The following is a 22,410-nucleotide window of genomic DNA, read 5'->3' on the forward strand; positions in this document are numbered from 1 at the left end:
CAGATGAATAATAATAAAGAATAACAGTCAGAAGGAAGAGGGATATAAACATGTGACTAGTTTCTGCTTTTGAAAATCTGCTAAATAGCATTGGATTTTCAATGAGAGAACCGTATTGACACGCGCATATATCCTGAGATCTGCATCTGCTTTTAACCTGTCATCTGACCATAGATCAGTTCAGGTCAATGAGAGTACAGAGGAGATGTCCCTAATAAAAATAATTAATTTTCTTAAAGTAGTGCCCACCGAAAAATTATTATTACAATATTAATATGACAACCCATATGTGAGAGGAATTTTCAATACAAAATTATGAAAACTTGTTTGGATTAACATCTGTAAAAAAACCAATTAGGATGAGAAAACTAGAAGGAAGTATCACATGGATATAACATCAATGGTTTCTACTGTCCACAATCATATCAAAGGACATTGAATTGTAGATGAGAGGACCAAATAATGTCTGTCCAAGGGATCAAGTGTGCTTCTACTGTCGGTATCTAGAGAACCAGAGACCGATGAGAGGGCACAGAAAAATAAGATGAAAGGAGATAGGTAGCCCAGCAGTCTTTATTGACTAGATTAGACACTATGTATTATATTTCACAGTGTATGCTGTTAATAGCAATTTTGGCTGTATTCAAATACCAGGTACCATTATCAGAACATCCTTCTTGTGTTAATTATATACCATGTGATACAGACACATGTAACTGCCAAAATAGGTCATTTAATTCATATAAAGATTGATTTCAGCCAGATTGACCAGTTAGATATAACTACTTGTGTCTGAGGAAATCCTGAATGGATAATTATTTAGGAATTATTAAAGTATGTATATATATATATATATATATATATATATATGTATGTATGTATGTATGTATGTATATATAATATATATATATATATATATATATATATATATATATATATATATATATAAAAATGTAGATCCAAATATTTAATTTTTCTAGATATTAAGTCATATACATATAAACATGTTCAGTATTCAAAGACAATTAATCAGCAAACAATTAATTTTGGGATTAGTTCATATATATATATATATATATATATGCGCATTTATAGATCCAAACAATAAATTTCATTGATATTAATTTATATATATATAAACATATTTAGTAATCAAGGATAATTTATCTGTAAAGAAAATATTCATGAGTTTAGAATGGATATAAATATTCAATTTCTTAAAATGGGTTAGACTTAATATAATTGATTAGTATCTTTAAATATTAATTCATATATACACTGCTCAAAAAAATAAAGGGAACACTTATACAACACAATGTAACTCCAAGTCAATCACACTTCTGTGAAATCAAACTGTCCACTTAGGAAGCAACACTGATTGACAATCAATTTCACATGCTGTTGTGCAAATGGAATGGGCAACAGGTGGAAATTATAGGCAATTAGCAAGACACCCCCAATAAAGGAGTTGTTCTGCAGGTGGTGACCACAGACCTCTTCTCAGCTCCCATGCTTTCTGGCTGATGTTTTGGTCATTTTTGAAAGCTGGCGGTGCTTTCACTCTAGTGGTAGCATGAGACGGAGTCTACAACCCACACAAGTGGCTCAGGTAGTGCAGATAATCCAGGATCGCACATCAATGTGAGCTGTGGCAAGAAGGTTTGCTGTGTCTGTCAGCGTAGTGTCCAGAGCATGGAGGCGCTACCAGGAGACAGGCCAGTACATCAGGAGATTTGGAGGAGGCCATAGGAGGGCAACAACCCAGCAGCAGGACCGCTACCTCCGCCTTTGTGCAAGGAGGAGCACTGTCAGAGCCCTGCAAAATGACCTCCAGCAAGCCACAAATGTGCATGTGTCTACTCAAACGATCAGAAACAGACTCCATGAGGGTGGTATGAGGGCCCGACGTCCACAGGTGGGGGTTGTGCTTACAGCCCAACACCGTGCAGGACGTTTGGCATTTGCCAGAGAACACCAAGATTGGCAAATTCGCCACTGGCGCCCTGTGCTCTTAGCAGGTTCTCACTGAGCACATGTGACAGAGTCTGGAGAAGCCAAGGAGAACGTTCCGCTGCCTGCAACATCCTCCAGCATGAACGGTTTGGCAGTGGGTCAGTAATGGTGTGGGGTGGCATTCTTTGGGGGGCTGCACAGCCCTCCATGTGCTCGCCAGAGGTAGCCTGACTGCCATTAGGTACCGAGATGAGATCCTCAGACCCCTTGTGAGACCATATGCTGGTGCGGTTGGTCCTGGGTTCCTCCTAATGCAAGACAATGCTAGACCTCATGTGGCTAGAGTGTGTCAGCAGTTCCTGCAAGACGAAGGCATTGATGCTATGGACTGGCCCGCCCGTTCCCCAGACCTGAATCCGATTGAGCACATCTGGGACATCATGTCTCGCTCCATCTACCAACGCCACGTTGCACCACAGACTGTCCAGGAGTTGGCGGATGCTTTAGTGCAGGTCTGGGAGGAGATACCTCAGGAGACGATCCGCCACCTCATCAGGAGCATGCCCAGGCATTGTAGGGAGGTCATACAGGCACGTGGAGGCCACATACACTACTGAGCCTCATTTTGACTTGCTTTAAGGACCTTACATCAAAGTTGGATCAGCCTGTAGTGTGTTTTTCCACTTACATTTTGAGTGTGACTCCAAATCCAGACCTCCATGGGTTAATAAATTTGATTTCTCTAACGTCCTAAGTGGATGCTGGGACTCCGTAAGGACCATGGGGAATAGCGGCTCCGCAGGAGACAGGGCACAAAATAAAAGCTTGAGATATCAGGTGGTGTGCACTGGCTCCTCCCCCTATGACCCTCCTCCAAGCCAGTTAGATTTTTGTGCCCGGCCGAGAAGGGTGCAAACTAGGTAGCTCTCCAGAGCTGCTTAGAATAAAAGTTTAGTTAGGTTTTTTTATTTTCAGTGAGTCCTGCTGGCAACAGGCTCACTGCATCGTGGGACTAAGGGGAGAAGAAGCGAACTCACCTGAGTGCAGAGTGGATTGGGCTTCTTAGGCTACTGGACGTTAGCTCCAGAGGGACGATCACAGGTTCAGCCTGGATGGGTCACCGGAGCCGCGCCGCCGTCCCCCTTACAGAGCCAGAAGAGACGAAGGTCCGGTGAAAGCGGCGGCAGAAGACGTTCCTGTCTTCAAGACTAAGGTAGCGCACAGCACCGCAGCTGTGCGCCATTGCTCTCAGCACACTTCACACTCCGGTCACTGAGGGTGCAGGGCGCTGGGGGGGAGCGCCCTGAGACGCAATATAACACACATATACCTTAGCTGGCAAAAGGAATACATCACATATAGCTCCAGGGCTATATGGATGTATTTTTTCCCCTGCCATTTTACACAAAAAAGCGGGAGTTAAGGACGTCGTGAAGGGGCGGGGCCTATCTCCTCAGCACACTGGCGCCATTATTCCCTCACAGCTCCGCTGGAAGGACGGCTCCCTGATTCTCCCCTGCAGTACTGCATCTGATTCAGGGTAAAAAAGAGAAGGGGGGGCATTTTGGCAGCAAATAACTAGATTAACAGCAGCTATAAGGGATTAACACTTATATAAGGTTATCCCTGTATATATATAGCGCTGGGTGTGTGCTGGCAGACTCTCCCTCTGTCTCTCCAAAGGGCTAAGTAGGGTCCTGTCCTCTATCAGAGCATTCCCGGTGTGTGTGCTGTGTGTCGGTACGCGTGTGTCGACATGTATGAGGAGGAAAATAAGGTGGAGGCGGAGCAGTTGCCTGTGTTAGTGATGTCACCCCCTAGGGAGTCGACACCTGACTGGATGATTGTGTTTAAGCAATTAAGTGATAATGTCAGCAATTTACAAAAAACTGTTGACGACATGAGAAAGCCGGCAAATCAATTAGTGCCTGTTCAGGCGTCTCAGACACCCTCAGGGGCCCTAAAACGGCCGCTACCTCAGTGGGTCGACACGGATCCAGATACAGATACTGAATCTAGTGTCGACGGTGACGAGACAAACGTAATGTCCAGTAGGGCCACACGTTACATGATCACGACAATGAAAGAGGCATTGAACCTTTCTGACACTACAAATACCTCAAAGGCGGGTATTATGTGGGGTGTGAAAAAACTGCCAATAGTTTTTCCTGAGTCTGAGGAAATAAATGAGGTGTGTGATAAAGCGTGGGTTTCCCCCGATAAAAAACAGCTAATTTCTAATAAGTTATTAGCACTATACCCTTTCCCGCCAGAGGTTAGGGCACGGTGGGAAACACCCCCTAGGGTAGATAAGGCGCTCACACGTTTATCTAAACAAGTAGCGTTACCGTCCCCTGATACGGCCACCCTCAAAGAACCAGCTGATAGGAGGCTGGAAAATATCCTGAAAAGTATATACACACATACTGGTGTTATACTGCGACCACAATCGCATCAGCCTGGATGTGCAGTGCTGGAGTCGCATGGGCGGATTCCCTGACTGAGAATATTGATACCCTGGATAGGGACAATATTCTGTTAACTATAGAACATTTAAAGGATGCATTGCTATATATGCGTGATGCGCAGAGGGATATTTGTACCCTGGCATCAAGAGTAAGCGCAATGTCCATCTCTGCCAGAAGAGCGTTATGGACCAGACAGTGGTCAGGGGACGCAGATTCCAAACGGCACATGGAAGTATTGCCGTATAAGGGGGAGGAGTTATTTGGGGCTGGTCTAACAGACCTGGTGGCCACGGCAACGGCTGGAAAATCCACCTTTTTACCCCAGGTTACTTCACATCAACAGAAAAAGACAGTCTTTTCAAACTCAGTCCTTTCGTTCCCATAAGTACAAGCGAGCAAAAGGTCACTCCTTTCTGCCCAAGGGCAGAGGAAGAGGAAAAAGGCAGCACCATGCAGCCGCTTCCCAGGAGCAGAAGCCCTCCCCTGCTTCTGCCAAGTCTTCAGCATGACGCTGGGGCTTTACAAGCAGACTCAGACACGGTGGGGGCCCGTCTCAAGAATTTCAACGCGCAGTGGGCTCACTCGCAAGTGGATCCCTGGATTCTACAGGTAGTATCACAGGGGTACAAACTGGAATTCGAGGCGTTTCCTCCTCATCGGTTCCTGAAGTCTGCTTTACCAAAGTCTCCCTCCGACAGGGAGGCAGTTCTGGAAGCCATTCACAAGCTGTACTCCCAGCAGGTGATAATCAAGGTACCCCTCTTACAACAGGGGAAGGGGTATTATTCCACACTATTTGTGGTACCGAAGCCGGACGGCTCGGTGAGACCAATATTAAATCTAAAATCTTTGAACACTTACATAAAAAGGTTCAAATTCAAGATGGAGTCACTCAGAGCGGTGATAGCGAACCTGGAAGAGGGGGACTATATGGTGTCGCTGGACATCAAGGATGCTTATCTCCACGTCCCAATATATCCTTCTCACCAAGGGTACCTCAGGTTTGTAGTACAAAACTGTCATTATCAGTTTCAGACGCTGCCGTTTGGATTGTCCACGGCGCCTCGGGTCTTTACCAAGGTAATGGCCGAAATGATGATTCTTCTACGAAGAAAAGGCATCTTAATTATCCCTTACTTGGACGATCTCCTGATAAGGGCAAGAACCAAGGAACAGTTAGAAGTCGGAGTGGCACTATCTCAGGTAGTGCTAAGTCAGCACGGATGGATTCTAAATATTCCAAAATCGCAGCTGATTCCAACGACACGTCTACTGTTCTTAGGAATGATTCTGGACACAGTCCAGAAGAAGGTGTTTCTCCCGGAGGAGAAGGCCAGGGAGTTATCCGAGCTAGTCAGGAACCTCCTAAAACCAGGACAGGTCTCAGTGCATCAGTGCACAAGGGTCCTGGGAAAAATGGTGGCTTCTTACGAAGCGATTCCATTCGGAAGATTCCATGCAAGAACTTTTCAGTGGGATCTACTGGGAAAATGGTCCGGATCGCATCTTCAGATGCATCAACGGATAACCCTGTCGCCAAGGACAAGGGTGTCTCTCCTGTGGTGGCTTCAGAGCGCTCATCTACTAGAGGGCCGCAGATTTGGCATTCAGGATTGGATCCTGGTAACCACGGATGCCAGCCTGAGAGGCTGGGGAGCAGTCACACAGGGAAGGAATTTCCAGGGCTTGTGGTCAAGCATGGAAACATCTCTTCATATAAACATTCTAGAACTAAGGGCCATTTACAATGCCTTAATTCAAGCAAAACCTCTGCTTCAGGGTCAGGCGGTGTTGATCCAGTCGGACAACATCACGTCAGTCGCCCACATAAACAGACAGGGCGGCACGAGAAGCAGGAGGGCAATGGCAGAAACTGCAAGGATTCTTCGCTGGGCGGAAAATCATGTGATAGCACTGTCAGCAGTGTTCATTCCGGGAGTGGACAACTGGGAAGCAGACTTCCTCAGCAGACACGACCTTCACCCGGGAGAGTGGGGACTTCACCCAGAAGTCTTCCACCAAATTGTAAACCGTTGGGAAAGACCAAAGGTGGACATGATGGCGTCACGTCTAAACAAAAAACTGGACAGATATTGCGCCAGGTCAAGGGACCCTCAGGCAATAGCAGTGGACGCTCTGGTAACGCCGTGGGTGTTCCAGTCAGTGTATGTATTCCCTCCTCTGCCCCTCATACCGAAAGTATTGAGAATCATAAGAAGGAGAGGAGTAAGAACTATACTCGTGGTTCCGGATTGGCCAAGAAGGTCTTGGTACCCGGAACTTCAAGAGATGCTCACGGACGAACCGTGGCCTCTACCTCTAAGACAGGACCTGCTACTGCAGGGGCCTTGTCTGTTCCAAGACTTACCGCGGCTGCGTTTGACGGCATGGCGGTTGAACGCCGGATCCTGAAGGACAAGGGCATTCCAGAAGAAGTCATCCCTACTCTGGTAAAAGCCAGAAAGGAAGTAACCGCAAAACATTATCACCGCATTTGGCGTAAATATGTTGCGTGGTGTGAGGCCAAGAAGGCCCCTACACAGGAATTTCAACTGGGTCGTTTCTTGCATTTCCTGCAAACAGGACTGTCTATGGGCCTAAAATTAGGGTCCATTAAGGTTCAAATTTCGGCCCTGTCGATATTCTTCCAGAAAGAACTGGCTTCAGTACCTGAAGTTCAGACATTTGTGAAAGGGGTGCTGCACATACAGCCTCCTTTTGTGCCTCCAGTGGCACCTTGGGATCTCAATGTTGTGTTGAGATTTCTAAAATCACACTGGTTTGAACCATTGTCTACGGTAGATTTAAAATATCTCACGTGGAAGGTGTCGATGCTGTTGGCCTTGGCTTCAGCTAGGCGTGTGTCAGAATTGGCGGCTTTATCATGTAAAAGCCCTTACCTAAATTTTCATTCTGACAGGGCGGAATTGAGGACTCGTCCTCAATTTCTACCTAAGGTGGTTTCTGCATTTCACATGAACCAACCTATTGTGGTACCTGCGGCTACTAGGGACTTAGAGGACTCTAAGTTGCTGGACGTTGTCAGGGCCTTGAAAATATATGTTTCCAGGACGGCTGGAGTCAGGAAAACTGACTCGCTGTTTATCCTGTATGCACCCAACAAGCTGGGTGCTCCTGCTTCAAAGCAGACGATTGCTCGTTGGATTTGTAGTACAATTCAGCTTGCACATTCCGTGGCAGGATTGCCACAGCCAAAATCAGTAAAAGCCCATTCCACAAGGAAAGTGGGCTCATCTTGGGCGGCTGCCCGAGGGGTCTCGGCTTTACAACTTTGCCGAGCAGCTACTTGGTCAGGGGCAAACACGTTTGCTAAATTCTACAAATTTGATACCCTGGCTGAGGAGGACCTGGAGTTCTCTCATTCGGTGCTGCAGAGTCATCCGCACTCTCCCGCCCGTTTGGGAGCTTTGGTATAATCCCCATGGTCCTTACGGAGTCCCAGCATCCACTTAGGACGTTAGAGAAAATAAGATTTTACTTACCGATAAATCTATTTCTCGTAGTCCGTAGTGGATGCTGGGCGCCCATCCCTAGTGCGGATTGTCTGCAATACTTGTATATAGTTATTGTTACAAAAAATTTGGGTTATTATTGTTGAGCCATCTTTTCAGAGGCTCCTTTAAATTTATCATACTGTTAACTGGGTTCAGATCACGAGTTGTACGGTGTGATTGGTGTGGCTGGTATGAGTCTTACCCGGGATTCAATATCCTTCCTTATTATGTACGCTCGTCCGGGCACAGTATCCTAACTGGCTTGGAGGAGGGTCATTGGGGGAGGAGCCAGTGCACACCACCTGATATCTCAAGCTTTTATTTTGTGCCCTGTCTCCTGCGGAGCCGCTATTCCCCATGGTCCTTACGGAGTCCCAGCATCCACTACGGACTACGAGAAATAGATTTATCGGTAAGTAAAATCTTATTTTCCATTGATAATTTTTGTGTGATTTTGTTGTCAGCACATTCAACTATGTAAAGAACAAAGTATTTAATAAGAATATTTCATTCATTCAGATCTAGGATGTGTTATTTTAGTGTTCCCTTAATTTCTTTTGAGCAGTGTATATACCCATAATCCATATATAATATCCAATCGCATGTATGTCTCCAATTAATGTAATTAAATCACATTGAATCTCAGCATATTTTATGCAATAAAAGTCAGGAAAATAAGTTTTACATTTCTACAAGAGTGCCCCAACAAAAGAGAGTTGTCTTTCCCCTCTTTTTCTCTTGATACTAGTACTCGTTACAACTCCAGGGAGCACCGCCGGACCTATAAATTATACTTACTATTTAGATTAGCTTCTTCTCCATGAGAAATAACCAATTTACTGTTTACTAATATTTCCTTTTTTGATGCCGGCTAATATATATGACATTTCTTTCTTTCCCCTTCGGGAATGATCCAGTGCGCCAACTTTTACCCCCATAAACTCCCTTTTTTTCTCTTGCTACAATCAAAAAGCTGGCAACTATGGGTGTTCATAACCTGCAAATCAGTTTGATTACCCACAGAGCTGGTACATTTATGGAAACTTATGCTGGGTACACGCTGGGCGATATATTGGCAGTTCAGCTTAACGGCTGATATATTGTGGGTGCGTCGGTGTACCAGCGATATGTCTGTGAACGATGTCTTTCACAGACATATCGCGCTGGCTCTGCGGCACAGCTTATTGCCGATATATAGGCGCATCATGCTGTGTGTACAGGTGGTCGGCTAACCGCGTGGTGACTGACATCACAACGGGACGGACACATGACCCTACACATCGGGCTGATGATTAGTAGTGTGCATGCCCTTCACAATCGCCAGATCAACTGTCCAGCTTATCCGTCAGCCTATCTGTCATCCTAGCGTGTACCCAGCATTAGACACATGACTTTACAATCGTTGATTTGCACTGGACCTTGGCATTTTTTACATGTTCTAATTGTGCTTTAAAGTGGTTATAAAAATGCACAAACCTATAATCTGTGATTAAGGGGTCTATTTACTAAGCCTTGGATGGAGATAAAGTCATTGGAGATAAAAGTATCAGCCAATAGACTCCTGTCATTTTTCTAACCCAGCCTGTGGCATAGTAGTTAGGAGCTGATTGGCTGGTACTTTTATCTCCAGTGACTTTATCTCCATCCAAGGCTTAGTAAATAGACCCCTTTATCTCCAGCGACTTTATCTCCATCCAAGGCTTAGTAAATAGACCCCTTTATCTCCAGCGACTTTATCTCCATCCAAGGCTTAGTAAATAGACCCCTAAATCACATTTTCTGCCAATTCACCTGAATGCTAACGAAGATGTGGCTTCTATTCTGTGACACAAGCACAGTAGAGATTTGTTTGTTCATACCGTCACTTTCAGAAATGCAGCAAACATTATGCAGACTGGTGTTCAGTCCGTTAACCTAAATGGGGACCATTGTCAAAACTGATATTTATTTTAAAAAGGCGGTGTTGCCCATGTATGCAGTCAGGATGTCACTGTTCACAATATTGACAGCAGGAGGTTGACATTGATGCCTACATGGTTAAAATGTTGACACCTGCATTATGCCGACATCAGAAATGTCAACCTTGTCATAATATTGACATTTCCATGAGGGATAGGGTTAGTGTTAGGTTTAGGGACAGAATAACAGGAAAGCAGAATGTTGACATTTTAGCAGTGTCGGCATAACATCCGTGTTGACATTGTAAATGTCTAACAAAATATTCACATATATTTTTGAACTTTTCATTGTATTTCAATAAAGAGATTTTTATTGCATTCAATTTTTTTATTGTTTGTTCAATAACATTTGCTTGGATATTCTCTTCCTGAATAATTTTCAGATATCTCACATTCTAAACGCCATTATATACTGTATGAACATTGTTTTTAGACATTTGTTTTAATATGGGTCCTATAGTTTATCTTGACCTTGCTTTAGTCAACAAAGGCAGCATTTTATGCTTTCCGAAGGATAACATTTTAATAAAAAAATATATTTTTAAAAACTTTCACCACTTCAAGGATAAAAGTTGAGTATATTTAATGGCCCCCATACATCACCGCTGCGATGCCAGCAATGATCGTCGGTCCATCGGGGAAATAAACATGTTAAAAATGTGTTTAATATTAACGATCCTTTGGGGGAACAGGGGATTGCACCAATACATTTCCAATGTATGGCGGCCATAAGTCTTTAATTGCTGACCATTTTGAAAAGTTCTTCTGTAAGCCAAAATATTGCATGTATTTACTGTAAATGAACCTCTGACTTAAGTGCTACAAAAACATATATTTATTGACCAAGAAGCTAATTAGTTCTTGTATCTTTCTAACATTTTAGAGATGGTGATCTTTCACTGAGTAGACTGATGGTTAACAGCTCCGATAAAATCCTCAGAAAAGAAGGATCATCTGTCTTTAGTCATTCTGGAGCAGGCTGGAAGATCAATTCTTCACTGGCTTTGGAGATAAGGTGAGTACATCAGTGTAGTCCATTGCTTGATTTACTATGCAGCTTGCAAATCTTAATGTGAAGAAAAGTTTAAGATAGGGCTTTTCTGCACCTGAGGGAGGTTGTGGCAGAGGGTGGATTTAGACTGTCTTCAGTGTTAAAAAATGAACTCCATCTTCTGTAATAAATTAAGACTGATTTACTCATCCAATTGTTCTTTTCCATTGCTTTACAAAACAAAATGGCTACACTGTATAAATCTGTTCCCAGCCAATGTATTGAAAATAAGTCCCTTTTCCTGTCCAGACACACACATGCTAAAACTATAGAAAACAACGTAATAATAATAATAATAATAATTTATAGTCATCTTAAAGGGGCAAACAACCTTACTTCTTATCATTTCTGTAAATTGTGTCAGCATGGTCCACAATGCTTTACACTTGGGAATAAACAGGGTCATAAAATAAGATTTTAAAAGAAAGATAAAGAGGTCAGAGGGTCCTGTTAAGCTTACAACAACAGGAAAGTAGGAGTTTGATACATGAGGATAAATGGTGTTTGGTTTGTTATGTCAGTAAACTTCAGGGCACCATGATCGCACTACTGACATGCAGTGTGTCTACATGCATGCTATGTTAGCCTGATAGAATGTTGACCTGATGTCCCTGGTGGCCTACCAGCTACTAACATGGTCCTGGTGGCTCCAGAGTTGTCTTCGGAGTCCCATTTGCCACGTGACCAGCACTTTCAATGGTGACCTGTGCCAAGTGCTGACTTAGGTAATCCTCCTCCTGGTGTCTAACCCTACACCTCACATCCCAGCAGCCTTATCCCTAACCCGCCCGGTGGTCACTTAAGTGTCAGCATTGTAGTCTTGACATCTGGTCACAATCGACCATGTGACTGGATCATGCCATATATTGCATATAACTGCAGTCAGATTGTAAATGGAAAAGTGTTCAGTGATGCTAGGTGATCCAGTCACATAGAAATGCATACCTCCCAACATCTGGTAAGAGGGACGCTTTGCACTCACCAAAGGCATGCATCCGAAAAGGGGTGCATACCTCTTTCTGTCACTCTGCAAGCGTGCACAGTTCTCCCAAAGCTGCTGCCAGTGAATTTGACAGAGTCCGTGAGAGAGTCGGTGAGGAGCGCTGAATTTGGGCAGATTAAAGAGGTCTAGTTGAGAGTGCAGATCCAGGGGGAGCGCGATCCACTGCAGGTTAAAGATGAGGGGTCTGCTTTGTGTATATCTCTCAGTTAGGCTGCCGCTGAGGGGAGAGAGCTGGGAACACAACAACAGCTGTGGCAGCTGTCTCCCTACCCTGCCCAGCACCCAGTTCCTGCCAGCAGAGACTGCTGCTGCTTAGGGGGTCCTGTTGTGAGCCCAGCTTACACCCCTCTGCAGCGGCCCAGCTGAGAGCTATACACTGGAGCTGCCTCTTCCAATGTGACCTGCTACTGGCCAATCACTGGCTTTTAACTTATCACATTGTAATTATATTAATTCTCTTTGTTCCCGTAAATATAAGACTATTCACTCTGAGACACCTGATCATCCAGTAAGAAAAGCAGATATAGAATTGGTATACAGTAAAGCTGTATTAAAAATGTGTAAGATTGTAAGCTTGCGAGCAGGGCCTTCCTACCTCTCTCTGTTATTACCCAGTTTTGTTATCACTGTTGTTCCAATTATAAAGCGCAACAAAATATGCTGCGCTATATAAGAGACTGTTATTGTTATTATTAATAATAATAATAAGTGGCTATTATGGCTATATTTTGACTTTGTATAATTAAGTTCATTATAAAATTGTTACTGAGCTATTGTTTAAATGTAACTGCATCTGTGTGTGTATATTTTGGAACATTAAATTAAGCGATATTGGGCCTAATTCAGTAGGAGTTCTACAACTTCTTCCACTAGCACGCAGTAGGCCACCCAGCACAGGGCAAGGCCGCCCCACATGCTGGGTCCTTCTCCCCAGCTAAAATGCGAGCGCTTTGCTAAATAGCGAAGCGCTCACATCTTAAGGGTAGCCCCTGACTTCGCGGCCTAGCTGCGAAGGCAGTCGCAGGGCCACCATGTTTTGGGTTGCAGCAGCTGCGTGTGACGTCACTCAGCCACCGCGGCCCACTCCACAAATGGTCCGGACACACCTCCATTGATCGGACAGCATCACCCCCCCCCAACACTGCGTCAACGCCCACAAAACGCAGTGACGCCACTGCTTCCCCCCCCGCCGCTGGCAATTACACTGCGAATGCACACAATCGCAATATAAGTCCTAGCGGAAATCGCAGAATAGCAATTTACACACTTCAGCGTATGAAGCTGCACTTTTTGACCATTTTTAGATCTAATTTACATTCGACCTATTCAATGCCGTGCCGTTTTTTCGCCCGTTTTTTGGCACAATTTTCACCCATGCCACGGGCGAAAACACCTGCATTTGAATACCGTTTGTCGAATTAGTGCCGTTTTTTTGACCAGTCGAAAAAACGGCACTTAATTGAATACCCCCTCAGTGTCTTCATATTTGGTTCAGTGCATTTTAATGAGCGTTTCTTGTGCCAATTTTCTTTGTTATATTTAGCTAAATGTCTCGTACACCGATTTTTATTTTTTAACACAAAGTTCAGCTCAATTTTAATATTATAGACTGGATTTAATGTCTGAGGTTTACTTATTCTTATTTAATTAGTTTTTTTTATCAAAACCTGTGTATCTGAATAATTTAGTTAAACTGACTGTTTGGTATCTGTTGCGTCACCGCACAGAGGGTCTGAAATAAAAGTACTTGCAGTTTGCTAGGTAAAGGAAAAACTTTGTAGAGATGTATGTATGTATGTATGTATGTATGTATGTATGTATGTATGGCTAGTCTGAAAGGAAGAAACAGATGGCTTAAAAGTGCATGTTTCCATTAACTTTTTGATCTTTTTGACCTATCCAAGTGGTTGTTTAGTTGGTAACTACTGCAGTCTGTGATGACTGAGGAAGTGCTGCTTGTGTTGAAGGGAGAGGAAATAATCATGTTTTTATAAAAAACAGTTGCAGTGGGATGTCAGGGTAAGGCTGAACAGGATATTTCCAGATATTTCAACTCGTGCTTTATACATGGACATTTCATTTTCTAAGGTTCTTTTAAGTCTCAATATAGATTATGTTCTCGTATCTGGTGGATACTAACAAAACTTTTTGTAATCTGATTTAACCACCACTATGCAGCAGTACCAGTTTGAATGTATCAGCCCCCAAAGCATTAGTTGTGGTCAGGGGTGCTGAAGGGGCGGGGGTGTACGAGGTTCCGTGCCGGTGTGCAGCTTCTGCAGGGGTCCCCGGTATACACAGTGTGCAGTGACCACACCTCCATGATTGGCCACACCCCGCATCTGTGCCTGGCAGACTGTTTATGAATAAACCCTTACGCCATCAATAGATGGTATAAGTGGTACAGTCCCAATTGGCGCATTCAGCATAGCCATTCAGGCTTTGCTTAGTACTGTCCAGTTCAAAAACTAGGCGCATGTACTGTACATATGGCTGTTTTGCATGCACATTTGGGGTCTATGGTCCTGATTCAGACCTGATCGCTGCTGTGCGTTTGCGCACAGCGGGCGATCAGGCATTAGCTGTTTATGCGAATGCACCACAATGCGTACGCGCGCCGGCAAACAACAGCCATCGCCGGTCAGCGGCAGGCTGGTGCGAAAATTCTAATCGCACAGCCATTCGCATGCTGATTGATAGAAGGAAGCCGTTTGTGGGTGGTAACTGACAGTTTTCTGAGAGTGTCAGGGAAAACAAAGGCGTGCCCAAGCAATTTCAGGGAGGGTGTGTGATGTCAGCCCCAACCTGATCAGCCTGTTCTGATTACACTGTAAGAGTAAGTCCTGGGCTTGCGCACAGGCTGCAAACACAGGTAAAAACCAGCCACTGGTGAGTGAGTTGTGAATGGATTTGCAGCTGTCCGTTGACTGAGGTTTTTTTTTTTAGCAGCATGGCGTACACATGTGATCGCATACTTGCATGGCAAATATACACTCCCCTTGGGTGGTGACTATCTAATCGCAGGACTACAATTTTAGTAGCCTAGTGATCAGGTCTGAATCACCCCCTATGTACTAAAGGTGCCCAAACGTCTGCAATTGGAATTTGTTTCACAGTTCCTGGGATTTTCCCCCCCAGATTTATTGTTTTTACAATCCATCTGACTTGCCCGTACATTACAGATTTGTCTAGTGATCTGCAGATTTCTATTGCATCTTGAAATCTTGATAGTGCCCATACATCACCTCAATCGATTGTCATTTCTCCTTCATCCACTAGGACACTGGAGGATCTTTACAGTGGGGTATAGAATAGGTGCTAACTGGGAGCTGGCACTTTAAATTTTAGAAAGTGTGCCCCCTTTCCCCTTCAAGCCAGTCTTAGAATTGTGCCCGAGGGAGCTGGTCATGCTGTGGCTCTTCTCTCAGGACTTTTTGTTTAAGAAGTTTTATTCTACAATAAGAAGATCATTGAGGACAGACAGGCAACAACTGCCTCCCTCCTATCTGCACCGCGTGAGCTGCTCGGTTGGTCCTGTCACAGCCGCGTACGGCTCACACCAGGGCCTCCAGCTATGGAGACCCACCGTCTCTGGGGTAAGACCAGACGCCTCTGCGTGCGGCACATGTTGGGGCCCCCCACAGCCACACCGCCATCCGGCCAGCGGGTGTGTAATTCCCGGCGTCCGGGTAGCAGATATCCCGGGAGACATTGACACTGGCGGTTAGGGTCAGAGCATCAGCGCACAGGGCGCTTTCAGTTTTAAAAATGGGCGCAGTTGTGGAGGGGGAGGAGCTTAACACTGGAGTCTGATCCTTACTCTGAGCTGCCCCAGCACTTCCTATGCACGGCTGGGGTGGAATATTTGCTTGGCAGACATCTTGCTGAGTACATGCTGAATTGCTGCTGACTGCACTGATCACTGCATCTGTGCAGCACTGAGGCTGAGACTACAGCCTACCCCAGGGACTTGTGAGTTGTCCAATGGGGTTTTTAGGCTGGTGGGAAAGCATTTACAGCACAAGTGTCCTGATTTCAGACACCAGGTCATTTTTCATGGTGAGCCTAGGGCTGCTGCATTGCATATTAGCGCTCATTAGGGCTGGTGTTGTACTCCTCTAACTGCCCTCACTCCTACCTTATCTTTCTCTTCTTTTAGTCTCTTTTTATTGTCACTGTCTATTACTACTGCTGTGTGGTTTTGTTTGTCAGTGTGTTTACCATTGCTGGAAAAGGTACTGCCACTGCCTCTAAGGCATCACAGAAGGCTTATACTTGTAAAAAAATGTGCAGCTAATTTCACACAGTCTGAGAGCTCCATGTTTCGTGATGCATGTGATTCAGAGCAACAAGCTCACAGCTCACCACAGGCACCAGAGCCTCCAGCATGGGCAGCACAACTCACAGATGTGATGTCACACCTGTTGGCTGAACTAGCAGCCTCTCACAAAGACAAAGAGGCTTCCAGACTTCATCTGTCTGCCTTTTTGCCGGAACGTGAACCTGCTTGGGTTGGTCTCTGGCAAGATCAGTGGAGGGGCTCACCAAGCCCATGGTTCCGGCAAAGACTTTAAACCAGGGGGACTCGCTCCAGGTTTCTACTAAAAGACCCCTGCCAGCAGTCTTGCAGTCAGAGGGCTCTGATGATGAGGACATGCCTCCTTTAGAGGAAGGGGAATTCCCACAATCAGAGGAGGAACAGGTCCCGGATCAGCCGGAACCTGTGTCCCAGGGGATAGAGGCGATTATCTTAGCGGTCCATCAGGTGTTTAAAATTAGAGGTCAGGGGCCTTCACAACTATCTTTCTTTGGAAAGAAGCAAAAATTGGCTTCCACATTTCCAGTATCTCAAGAACTGAATGCACACACAGCTTTAGCTTGGAAAATACCTTCAAGTCTATTTATATGGCTGCAGGGGTTATTCTGTGTCCTGCGATGGTGGGATGCTGGGTGAACAAGGCGGAATAGTTATCTGCAGGATTGCAGGAGGGCCTTCCTGTGGAGGGGCTTATCCCCTTAGTAGACCACATCAGAGAATCGGCCTCCTACCTGGGTGAGGCATCCAAGGAGGTATGTACTCTAGGCTCAAGACAGTGGCAGGCTGATGCCAAATCAAAAAGAGCGGCATAGGCTCTTCCTTTTACAGAGGAGGTACTGTTTGGCCCAGGACTAGCCACCTGGACTTCCCAGGCAACAGGAGGTAAGTCCACTAATCTTCCTTCGGCTCCCACTGCCACTCACAGGTCTTAGTACCTTCCTTTCAATCCTTTCGTGCACCTGCCAGATTCAGGGGCTGTTCCAGAGGATTTGCCTCAGTTTCTAGCGGTTTTAGAGATCGTGGCAGAACTACAACACTGTCTACACACCAGGATAATAAACCCGCCACCAAGCCCAGGGCCTAATTCAGACCTGATCGCTCCTGTGCGATTTTGCATAGAGAATGAAAACCCACCCCATGCAAGTGTGCAAATACATGCATATGCCGTGCGAAAGCTTTGCCAGACAGCGGACATATGCAAATCCATTTGTAACTCACTCACCATCGAATGATTTTTCCAGTCTGTGTGTAGGCCAGGACTTGCTCCTACAGTGCGATACAATCAGGCTGATCGGGGCTGGGGCTGACATCACACACCCTCCCTGAAAACGCTTGGGAATGCCTGCATTTTTCCTGAAACTCCCAGAAAATGGCCAGTTACCACCCCCCAAACGTCTGCTTCCTGTCAATCACCTTGTGTACGCCTAGCAATCAAAATTTTCCCACTATTCTTTTGCAGTTTTGGCCTCGCGCATGCACATTGTGATCCATACGCATGCACAGTCATTCGATAATCGTCCGCTGTGTGATTTCGCACAACAGCGATCAGGTCTGAATCAGGCCCCCAGTGCATGATGGGTTTCCTTCCCACCTGGGATATCCCAGGGTGGGAGCTCATCTAAAAGACAAGGAAGTGTGGATGGAGTCCTATCCAGATGCATGGGTCCAGGACCTTATCACTCACGGTTAAAAGTTAGACTTCCAACTTCATCTGTCAAGAACAAAAGGAGTTCTTGGTGTCTTTAAACATGAAAGACACTTATCTTAACATACCTATCTAGTCAACTCACCAGGCATTTCTCCAATCAGACTTTGCCACGGCTGTGTCATACATAAACCGACAAGGCAGCACTCAAAGCCGGGCCGCAATGAGAGAGGTAAACAGTGTCCTCATGTGGGTGGAGGTACACGCCAAAACCATATCTGCAATATTCATACCAGGCGTGGACAATTGGGAGGTGGACTACCCCATTCATCGAGATGTTAACCCAGGGGAGTGGGCTCTCCATTCCCAGGTATTCCAGCAACTAGTCTGACGGAGGGGGTTCTCTCAGATCGACATCATGACTGCCAGACAAAATTACAAACCACCTCTATACTACTCTCGGAGAAGAGACCAGGTGGCAGCAGCAGTAGACTCTTTCACAACACCCTGGCTTTACCAGTTTGTATATCCGTTCCCACCCTTCCCTCTCCTGCCTCGTCTTCTACAACGCATCAAGAGGTAATATACCATGGTTCTGATCGCACCAGATTGGCCACGCAAGACTTGGTACTCCAGTCTCCGTCTCTACCAATGCGAGAGGATTTTCTACAACAGGGTCCTTTCATCTATACAGACTTAAGGCGGCTACATTTGACTGCGTGACTGTTGAAAAGGCAATCCTATGGCATAAGGGCATTCCATCAGCGGTTATTCCTACTATTCTTCGGGCCCGAAAGGAGGTCACTTCAAAGCATTGCCATCGCATTTGTGACCTGATGTGAATGACAGGGGACGCCAGCCACAATATTCAAGGTGTGTAGGCTACAGACAGTTTTTTTTTTTCAGTGGGACTGCGTCTCTGTTCCCTGGAGGTACAGGTCTCTGCACTTTCCATGTTTTTTCAGAAAAAATTTGCCTTGCTCCCGGATGTACAGACATTTTTACTGGGGTTTATCAAGCTACAACCACCTTTTATTTTTTTCCACGACTCTGTGGGATCTGGACTTGGTCCTGTCTTTTGTGCAAGCTTCTCTGTTTGAGCCTTTGGAAACAGTTGAGTTGAAATATCTTTCCTGGAAGGTGGTTTTCCTTCTTGCCCTGGCCTCGGCCAGGAGAGTACCTGAGCTCGGAGCTTTGTTATGTCGACCTCCATACATGATTTTTCACGAGGACAGGCGGATCTTCGTACAAAGATGTCCTTCCTCCCCAAAGTGGTCTCTGCTTTTCATATAAACCAACCCATTGTGATTCCGGCTCTTCCAGAGGATTCTCAGACTTCCAGATCCCTGGATGTAGCCAGGGCTCTCCGGATCTACATGGATAGGGCCGCTTCTCTACGGAAGTCGGACTCTTCTTTTTGTGTGATGCTGCTCATCCAGGATGGCCGGCTTCTAAACCGAGTCTAGCACGATAGATTTATCTGACCATCAGACATGGCTATGTGGCTTCCAATAGGGAACCTCTGGCCTCCATTACTGCGCATGCCACATGCTCTGTGGGCACCTCGTGGGTGGCTGCTCGCTGGGTTTTTATGGCTCAACTTTGCTGGGCGGCCATTTGGCCCGGCCGGCATATGTTTGTCAGACTTTACAGGTTTGACACCTTTGCGGCTTCAGATTCTCAATATGGCCGTGCCAATTTGCAGGGTTCTCAGTGCTATCCTGCCCGTGATGGGAGCTCTAGGACGTCCCCACTGTAAAGATCCTCTAGTGTCCCCTAGTGGATGAAGGAGAAAACAGGATTTTGGTACTTACCGATAAATCCCTTTCTCCGATTCCACAGGGGACACTGGACGCCCACCCTGCACTGTCCGTTGGTATTATATGTTGTGAATTTCTTGTTTTCACTTGTTACTGTTCCACAGTTTTTTTTGCATGTTGCTGTGTTCTCTTCTGTGTTTGTCTCACTTCTCCTCTGTAGTTTGTCATTTCAGCTCTCCTCCAGCACAGTTTCTTAAGACTGGCTTGAAGAGGGGGCATAGAGGAGGAGGAGCTACTCAGACTTTCTAAAATTAAAGTGCCAGCTCTCAGTTAGCACCCATTCTATACCCCACTATAAAGATCCTCCAGTGTCCACTGTGGAATTGGAGAAAGGGATTTACCGGTAAGTACCAAAATCCTGTTTTTACAAGTCCTATGTATAAATTTAAATAATGGGTGATGCTACTACCTGCCACCCACTTCTGTTAATAGTTAAAAAAAAAAAAATGAAGGGAAAAAAAGTGTGAGGTCTCCACCTAAAGCATAACTAGCTTCATGCTCTTTGTGCCAATGCTTGTTTACAAAATACAGGGGAGAAAATGCGTGTAGGTCCCCTATATTTAATGAACCAGCACTGTGCTCTTGGAGCTGGCCCTGGCTCTGAAAATATGGGGAACAAAACAAGTAGGGGTCCCCCATATTTTTAAAAGCAGCACCAGGCTACACTAGAAGGGGTGCAATGCTGCAGCCAGGGGACACACTTGATGGGGTCACCCCGACCAAAGCATTTGCCCCCCCAACTAGTCAGCCCAGGCCAGGGATTTCTGGGAAAGTGCCCCCCCCCCCCCCAATAAAGGGATTCTCTTTTTTCAGGGCACCCAAGGCCTGGACTGAAGCCTGGGGCTATCCGCCGTACCCCTGGGTGGTGGGTGCAAGGTTGATAGCTTGGCATACTGTAAACAAATACTGCCCTTTACAGTGGGACTACAGGTCCCAGCAAGCCTGCCCTGCATGCTGATAATTTGAGAACCACAAGTACCAGTATGCAGGGCAATAAGGACCCACTTTTACCAATAGCCTACTGCCTGTTTAAATCATTTATCAGCTTCCTCCGGCGACTTAATCTGTGATCTTCGCCTAGGGGGTGGCGGCCTTTACAGCTCTTTTGCATGACTGCTGCCTCCTCAGGGCTTCCTCCGGCGTCTTCATCTATGATCTTCATCTGGGGGCTGCGGCCATTTGAGCTCTATTTTTAGCTAAGGGTCTATTACTCAGAACCTTAGGCTCCTGACAGCACAACAGAGGTCTCTTTGGCCCTCATTCCGAGTTGATCGCTAGCTGCCGTTGTTTGCTGCGTAGCGATCATTTAAAAAAACTGCAAAACTACGCATGCGTATGAGCCGCAATACGCACGCGCGTCGTACGGGCACAAAGAGCATCGTTGTTTTGCACTGCTTCTAGCAACGATTCCATTCGCACAGCCGAACGCAAGGAGATTGACAGGAAGTGGGAGTGTATGGGTGTCAACTGACCGTTTTCTGGAAGTGTTTGAAAAAATGCAGGCGTGTCTAGGCGTTTGCAGGGCGGGTATCTGACGTCAATTCCGGGACCTTTGTCGCAGCAATCATCACACAGAATAAGTAACTACAGGGATGGTCTTGTTTTGCACAAAATATTTTTGTACCGCTCGGCTGCACAGGCGTTCGCACTCTTGCAAAGCGAAAATACACTCCCCTGTGGGCGGCGACTATGCGTTTGCACGGCTGCTAAAAGTAGCTAGGGAGCGATCAACTCGGAATGAGGGCCTTTGTACGAAGCAAACACTGCCGAACTTCGCCGGACAGGTAAGTCATGTTAAATAATGGCAACATATTACTAAGTATCAGTACAAGATGCAGGGATACTAAATGAAATATGACACTGGCTATTAGCATAATTCTTAAATGGAGCCCTAAATAACTGAATAAGTACTGTGTATGTGTGTATATATATATATATATATATATATATATATATATATATATATATATATATATATATATATATATATATATATATATATATATATATACATATATATATGTGTTTTGGTTTTTTTTCCATTGCGTTAAAATGTTTTTTTGCCATACAGTAGCTTTGACAGTTTTTTTTTTTTTGCCTGGGTGTAAAGTCTTTAGCCTTGTTGCCACCTATGAAGCGCACAGTATACACAGCTTCCTGCCTAATGACAATACAGTAAGTTATTCACGCATCTGGCTCACTAGTGACATATTCTGTACTATTGTTATAAAATAACTAACCAATAGCAATTCCCATTTAAAACAAATGGTCCTTTCCCAACATAGACAAACCTGTAAGGGGCGTAACTAGTCATTTATGGGCCCTTAGCAACATTTGTAAGTGCCCCATGTACCACCCAGTTGCAAAAATATTCATGTAGAAGCATGGGACAGGCAAGGAAGACAACTTTCACCCTCATCAGATGTGGGCCTCATAGCAGCTGCACCTCTTGGTAGTTACACCTGTTATCTTACAAGCATACAATTTGTTTACTTAGTTATTTGTATGTTTGATCTACTTTTAAAGTGGCTTTGTATGATCTACATAGCATAAAGAAGAAAAAAACATATTAGTTTGTGAATGATTACTGCAGCTTTTTACCAGTGATCATAAAACCAGCAAACTCTGTATTGTTTCGGCTGGTATTCAATTAGCTGCAGTAATTTACCACAGCTAATT

At 45.2% G+C, this 22,410-nt stretch overlaps 1 protein-coding gene across 1 annotated transcript in view; it reads left to right on the forward strand.

Annotated features, from left to right (window-relative positions):
- Window positions 1–22,410, forward strand: part of ST8SIA4 (ST8 alpha-N-acetyl-neuraminide alpha-2,8-sialyltransferase 4) — a 321,204-nt gene that overhangs the window by 34,122 nt on the left and 264,672 nt on the right. The window contains exon 2 of the mRNA XM_063964071.1: window positions 10,778–10,909. Coding sequence (XP_063820141.1) covers window positions 10,778–10,909 — 132 coding nt within the window. The remainder of the gene's footprint in view (window positions 1–10,777; window positions 10,910–22,410) is intronic.

This window comes from Pseudophryne corroboree, chromosome 1, assembly GCF_028390025.1.
Source record: "Pseudophryne corroboree isolate aPseCor3 chromosome 1, aPseCor3.hap2, whole genome shotgun sequence".
NCBI classification, from domain to species: domain Eukaryota; kingdom Metazoa; phylum Chordata; class Amphibia; order Anura; family Myobatrachidae; genus Pseudophryne; species Pseudophryne corroboree.